The sequence below is a fragment of the Lygodium microphyllum genome, chromosome 30 (assembly GCF_053477565.2).
Source record: "Lygodium microphyllum isolate KBCC chromosome 30, Lygodium_microphyllum_v1.1.10, whole genome shotgun sequence".
NCBI lineage: Eukaryota > Viridiplantae > Streptophyta > Polypodiopsida > Schizaeales > Lygodiaceae > Lygodium > Lygodium microphyllum.
In genome coordinates this window covers 27,963,772-27,971,386 of record NC_141164.1, presented here as the reverse complement: position 1 = coordinate 27,971,386, position 7,615 = coordinate 27,963,772, and the positions used below count along the sequence as shown (strand labels likewise).

At 40.6% G+C, this 7,615-nt stretch overlaps 1 protein-coding gene across 1 annotated transcript; it reads right to left on the bottom strand.

The window, feature by feature from the left end:
- Positions 1–3,782: 3,782 nt before the first annotated feature.
- LOC148009647 (uncharacterized) lies at positions 3,783–7,260 on the bottom strand. Its single transcript, XM_087673145.1, has one exon. It carries the CDS (start codon positions 6,772–6,774, stop codon positions 4,639–4,641), a length of 2,136 nt encoding a protein of 711 aa, XP_087529271.1. The 5' UTR covers positions 6,775–7,260; the 3' UTR covers positions 3,783–4,638.
- Positions 7,261–7,615: the final 355 nt, after the last annotated feature.

Below are 7,615 nucleotides of genomic sequence, written 5' to 3'. Positions count from 1 at the left end.
TAGAACCTTGTCACCCATTTGGATGTACTCAAGAAGAGGAGGTTCTCCATATTGAAGAACTCTTCATCAAGCTCTTTTTGGAGGGCTCTAGGCACCTATGAGAAAAACCTCACATCAAATTTAAAAACATGAAGCAGTAAGACAAAGAGTTAACCTAGACTATGCATCAAGAATCATGTGGGTTGGTATAGAACAATACATGTGGATGAGCAACCAATAGACAAAGCACTATCAAATGCCTTAAGTACACCAAGGATGAGAGAAAAAGAAGTAAAGAAACAAGATAGAGAAGAGCTTTATCATTCCCAATCCTTTGCTCAAACACACCTCACATGCTCTCTCCCTCACTCTCAATAATGGAGACAAGATTATAGAATAGAATAAGAGAATGATGCTCAAAAGTTACACTAATAGAGCTTTCACAACATGGCTACACCAAAAAGGTAAATACAATTGAGACCTTACTCCCTTATATAAACCAAAATAAGGGTTAGGTTTAGCTCCCTTCTCTAGGGTGGTGCCCCATTTGCATTTTAGGATTTACGTCCCTTTTGCATTTTAGGGTTTCCATAACTATGAATTAGAATTTGCACTCTTTTTTAGGCATCCTATGCACTTTGTAAGATGTAAACCGGTCTTGGCTTGAAGCACGATTGCACCTTGATCTAATTAGACCTAGCCTATGTTATTCCAATTATATATTTATGTGTGCAATCCATGCAATAGTTGCAATACATTAAATACAATTGTAGGATATAATACAATATGCACATGTGTGGTGAGCCCAACTCTCACAAACTAATACAACCACAATAATAATATATCTGTGAAGTACCACAAATGCCCAAACATAATATATCTAAGGTTTAAAAAAATAATATCCTTCCAAAAATAATGCCAACGCAAGCACTTCGATGGTCTTTGATCTTCTTTTTTACTATTGACTTTAGCCTTCCATATTTATTGCTAACACTCAATGTGGAATTACTTGTATGTATATAGATTTATTTAGGAAAAAAGCTTTCGCTAATAAGATAGTTATACCTTTGGTATTTTTCAGTCTCTTTGGAGTTAAAACAATCGATTAACATTATAGCCCAATCCCTCTAAATGCCATTTCTCACTCATACTAAATGCATTGATTTTAGCAAAAAATTTAACTCCAAGAAAATATCAAGGAAAAGAACTATAAACAAGGTGCTTTTAAGGACAAATCTTGACACCATAACATGAGCAACTACAAAGTTGATTGAGAATTGCATGTACACAGGATACTTTGCTAACCAAGTATGAGAATCCATTCCATGGCCTAATTAAGTTGTTAATCTTAAGGGATGGGATGAGGTGCATTACTAATTAGGTCTTTTAAGTCACAAAGAAAAGGATAATACAATTTGATAACATGCATTGACATGCTAAGTGGTGAGACTTATCATTTCAAACATAAAAGTCTAGGATTCTATACTAGATTAAAGCCTTTGCTTGGATGGGTTTGAGAGAGAGTCTCTCTACTTGCAATATGTGTCAACAATAACATTTCTCAAATACATGTCTTGTTATATATGTAACGAGACCTACTGTCTTTTATTTCATGTCTAATGAAAAAATAAATGAATATTTACTTCATGTCTATTTGGCATATAAATGTTATAAGTCACACATGGTTTTTGGAAAAGATAACATAAACTACAATTGTCCTCATTTGCATTATTATATATGCAATGGACCAAACTTTAATCTATCCAAACAACCAAGATTGTTGCTATAGTGGTTTAGATTTAAGTAGCATGGCAATCTTCAACAGCTATGTGGATTACTATTTTGGCAAGCAAATTATTGTTATTGTTGTCCTTCAAGATGGGTACTCCGTTCGTTCATCAAGAATGCCCCCTTACTCCTTGTTATTTGCATTGATGACACACACTCTCTCTCTACACACACACACACAAAGGTTAAGCTAGCAATTGATGGTGAGATCACTAGTTTGGCTCCTCCTAATGGGGCAAAGGTTTTAAGATAGATTCTTACAAATGATTCGTTTATGTTTCTCAAGGCTAAAATGTCTAATCCAGATAGAGCAATGGCCAATTGGAAACTCTTTAGTATGGCCTCCAATCTTTCACATCAATGCACAAAAGTCCATTCTCATCAATTTTTCAAAGAGAGACCTACATGCTTTGGGTTGGCAAGGTAGGATTTTTTTCAGGGAGAGATCACTAGACACTTGGGTTATCCCATCAATGCGGATGTGGGCCCTCAAGCATTGCTCAATTGGATGTCTTCACACATTCATGACCGGTTTACATATTGGAAATCTCAAGGTTGGCCTCTACATGTGCGCCTCAAAGTTGCACAAATGGTGATGATAAGTATGATCTCCTATTTCCAATCTTTGCTTCCTTGGATAGAAAAGTCATTGCAAGAATTGGTGCACCCCATCTATCTTACGCTAGGGAAAACGCAACGAAATCATTTGACATAGGTATGTCTCTTAGCAACATATTACCATGCCAAAGCATGTGGGTGATGCTATCCTTAAGGTGTCAAGATCCACGTGACAGCTTTGTAGTTGGCCCAATTATAGTCCTTGTGTAAGCAACATCATCCTTGGACAAACATTGCTATGGGATTTACTGATGAAATTGCATCTCAAATGGTTGCTCTAAAATCCAAGCCTCCTAATGGTATGTTCTTAATTTGACTAAAACGATCAAAATGCCTTCCATTTTTGTAGTGATTGCTTCTTGGCAAGAGATCATTCAATTCACTACTCCGCATCACCCTAGCACTAGAAATGAGCTTAATTGCAAGCTAAGGTTTTGGCCACATCCAAGTTGCTTGACTAGAGAAAATAAGCACATGAAACGTGATAAAAGTCTAATAGGATGCCATGAATGGGTTTGAGGACAATACAAGATGATGTAATTCCTAGTCAATCTTAGGTTTACTCTTTCCATCATATCTGCCGATACTTGTGTTCCTCAGGGTTACATGCGGAATTGGACAAACTTAGAGGAACAACTTTGGCAGCATTCTCCTTTATGCATAGCCCTCAAAACTAAGAGCTCTTACCAACAACATTCTTGGCTAGGATGTTAGTCATATGCACATGCACATATAAGTACAAAATGGATAAGTGTACATGTATGTGCTTGCGTAACTACATGTACATGTGAGTATATGCATGGCTGTATAGACAAAACCTCTCAATCTCTCACTTCCTGTGTTGGGTATAACTAGAGGATATTTGGTTGCCAGAAGGCCATACAAACATATTAATATCTTATAATTCCATAACCTTCACAACAAAAACCAAAAAAAGAGACGTGGCCACTGGCACTTTTCGTTAAGACCAACAATCAGCATTTTCAAGCCTTAAACATTCACCTGGCAATCTTTAGATTAACATACCTTCGGTTTTTGCAATCAGAATATCAAGTAGACTTGTGCTCCAGGGGTCCATCTTGGGGCAAGGGTGACCCGCCCCGTGGAACATGCCTCATTAGGTATCACCCAAAACACAACAGCCCCACAGGCACACAGAAGCATATCATGACACAGTAGAGAGCACAAGTGATTTGGGGCTAAAAACAAAGGGCCCTTCTTGAGGGCTGACTATTGTATTGCAAGTAGGCACGAATGCAAGAGTGTACAAAGTTAGCCAGGGCGCTTGAGGGACTTGGTTGTGGGCAAGGGAGGAGGTATCAACACCCTTCCGTCACAACTCAACTCCACGGGTGAGGGAATGTATGAGGGATATGAGCCTCTCTATGAGTCAGTCCTTCACCTGCAGGGTTGAGTCATGATGGCAAGGTGTTGATACCTCCTCCCTCACCTGAAACCAAGTTCCTCAAGCGCCCCGGCTATCTTGTGAGCTCTCTTGCCCCTTGCAATACAATAATCGGCCCTCAAGGGAACCCTCTTTGTTTATACTTGATCTCCATTTGGAAAGTCTTGAAAGTGCAGAATGTAATCCACCCCCAGAATGAAGACATTCTAGCAGGTTGGTTTGCTTGTATATCACAGATGGTGAGGCACTAATTTTTGGTACCAACACTTAACACAACTAAATAATGTGTCTAGTCCAACTGTTGTTTAAAGCTTTATCATCTATCGAAATGTGTCAACTTCCTTGAGGCGTATGCATGTATGGAGGTTTTTGTTCATATGATTTTCAGAATAACTGGTGAAGCAATTCATTTACAAGTGCCTGTATCCTCTCTGATACAGCATAAGCCTTTTGGCTGTATTGTGTTGAGAGAGTGAACTTCTTATGTATCTCAACACCAGGTCAACTCCATGATTGTGGGGCTTATTGCAGCCAATGAATACTACCGCTAAGATATCCCTTGTCAAAGAAGTGAACACAGAGGGCCATCCACTACCTTTTATGCTGAACATTTGCCTACTGCCTAAGAGCCAAGAGCAGTTGGGTCTTCAGTCTTAAGTAAGCTCCCAACTTCCTATACCTGAGTCTTCATCAAGAGGAGTTCAAGCAATTTTATGAGAAGACAGCCACTTAAATATTATTTTGCATATTCCATCAGTAGAAATGCATTCTGAAACTCTTCCAACCAGAGCTGTACCTCTCCGAGCCCTCTTCAGCATGAAAAGATGCCAAGATAAGTTTACTGGCCCTTAACCTGCCTCAGCAGAGACCACTCTCTCTCCTATTTTAATCAGCACGCTCTCTTCTTTTATGTTTTCTATAAACAAGTACAGAACCTCCAACAGAGTATCTTGGAGCATTTTGTTCTTCCCCTTCAAATATTTGAGAGACTTATGCCTGCCCTCTATCTCATTTAAATCTACATATTTATTTGACTTCTTCAACATTAAACGAAGTAGACCATACATACTCTCATTAGGAACAATGCCAGCCTCCCTCATCTCTTCATACAGTTTGATAGCCATGTTTTGATCTCCAATTCTGTAAAAGACCCGCATAATAACCCTGTACTCTTGAATACTAGGGGTTCTTCCACATTCTGAGATTTTGCAGAAAAGTGCATAAGCTTTCTCTGTCTTGCCAGATGAGCCAAGGCAAGTTATCATCCTTGCATTTGTGACCTTGTCCAACTTGAAACCTGCTTTCCACATTGCATTCACCATTTTTACTGCCTTGCCACCTTCTCGATTCATTGCCAAACCTCGGATCACATATTGATAGGAAAACTGGTTTGGTTCCAAGTGAAAATCTTTAATGCGAACGAACATTTCCAAAGCTTTTCTTGCTTCCCTAGCAGCAACATAGTGCCTGATTACCATATTGAACATAGGGACAACCACATCTAGGCGATCCTCCTGCATGCTTTTGAAGAGCTTGTCCACAAAGAAGGCTTGTTTTTCTAGGGGAAGGCTTGACTTTAAAATCTTCTTCATCACAAGTGCAATACTGTATCTATCATGCTTGAATCCTGCAGTGTCTTTCAGCCAGTAAAAGAAGGCCCAAGAAACTTTTGTGCTTTTGAGGAATCTTAAAATTCCTAAAACAAGAGAACTACTCCACTGCACATCTGCTTGCTCAAGTGCCTTCGCAACTGCAGAATCCCAAGAGTGTAAAGCATGGGTGAATGAGAGTATGTCAAAGCCCACATGTGTATAAGTCACAGACCTCCACTCTGACAGAGGAAAGTCTTCCCCATACATGTCATCATCACCATAATCTTCACAACAGAAAGCATTTTCATTCAGCTCATCTAAACTCAGCTCGGGTGAAATTTCTCTTAATAGAGTTGTGGCCTCATCCAGCTTCCCTTCCACCTTCAATGCCATAATAGCTGGCATTAACTGCTTGGTAGGTCTGTGAAAATATTCCCTCATTTCATCTAGAAGTTCCAGCACCATTTTAACTCTGTTTGCTTTGGCAAAGCCATTAATGACGATTTCAAAGGTCACCCTGTTTGGCACCATATGCATGTCCTGCATCATTTCCAGAATCTTTGCAGCTGCTTCTACTTTGCCTGCATTAACAAGGTGCTGTATAAACACTGTGTGCACTCTAGCACCTGGGACACAAGCTTCTGTTAGCATTCTCTTGTATATGGCAATTACTTTGCTATAACGCCCGTGCCTCACAAGATGATCTATGTAGGCTGTATATGCAGCTGCAGGCTTTCTTTCACTTGATCGCTTTAAATCCTTCCAAATTTGAGCCACAGCAGTGGTGTCATCTGCCTTTAAAAGCCAGAGCATGACACTGCTGACAGTCACAGAATTTACTTTGGCCTCTGACTTCATCTGATTAAAAAGTTCCTGCATCTCTTTAAAGTATCCTGCTCTTCCAAGAGAATTGAGCATGACACCATAAGTGTATTCAGAATGCTGAAATCCATCAACAGTTTCCAACCACTGAAAGAAGCTCAAAGCAGCTTTACAAGGAATATCAGCTCTTAGCACTTGAGTGACCAGTTGAGAGTCATAGGTCACCGGCAGTTCACTTAAATCCATTTCCAATTCCTCACCCCATGTCTTTGTCCTGAGTAGATTTACAAGCTTGGCAATGGCTTTGATTCGGCTAAAAAAGTTCCGAATGGCCGTTTCAGCTGGCAGTGTCTTCCATGCATTATAGTCTGTGCATGCTTCTTCTCTGTCCCAGCTTTCGGCACTTGCACTTTCGATTCGATCAGCAACACTCAGCTGTGCTGAAAATTCCCTGTAGAAGATGGACAGAAGCGGGAGACTCATGTGCAGTTGTGAAGCCAATGTTATAACATGCTTCTCTACATTTCGGCTGTGCAAGCACCCATGCGTGAAGGCCCTGGTGGATGCCATTGTGGCGGCAACATGCACCTTAATGCAGGTTGCAGATTGCCAGAGCAGCCGGCATGACAGGCGATTCTAGGCTGTGGGTTATGATCCTGCACAAAGGCATGGTGTTATCATTACCAGAGCAGCTGGCATGACAAGTGAGCCAAGTCTGTGTATTTTTTCCCTGCACAAACGCTTGGTGGCAAGGGTGTCATCATTACCCTGCACAAAGACTTGGTGTCAGCCATACTTGTCTCTGACCCATGGTGGAGCCGCCCTCATGTGCGGAGAAGACCAGAAAGGATCGAGGCTTGCTCGCCATCACAAGAGACGATGGCAGCATTCGCTCATGCCAGCCCTGTCGTCACCAAAGCTCCTGAGGGTTGTTTGTCTGCGTCAGAGCTCACACACAATCTCCATCCTTTTCAAACTCTCGGTGACAAAGCAGACCTATACTATAATCCTCTCCGTTAGCAGGTCATATTAGGTTGTTGCTCACAAGCAAGGTCATATTAGGTTGATGATCACAAGCAAGGTTTTAAACATTTTCTCATGTGGCTCTTTTCCCTTCTATTAACATTTTCTCACGTGGCTCTTCTCCCTTTGTTTTTCCTCCAGTGCTTAACATCACGAGCTAAGAGTTGTTGGGGGCAGTGGGTGCACCCTAAACTCGAGCCAGCAACCCCACGGCCCTTAAGCTCACCTAGCTAAGTGTACAATCCCTCCCTTATAGAAGCTCGTGATGTTGTCATAATGCACAGTGTGGAATTTATGGTGGAACTTTGTCTACAACTTCTTTTGAATCTTATTTAACCATCATATAGCTTAACTTGATTCATTAACAAGTCATGCTAGATTATTAATC

Coding starts and splice junctions, on each gene's coding strand:
- LOC148009647 (XM_087673145.1), bottom strand. CDS start 6,774: ATGGCATCCACCAGGGCCTTCACGCATGGGTGCTTGCACAGCCGAAAT.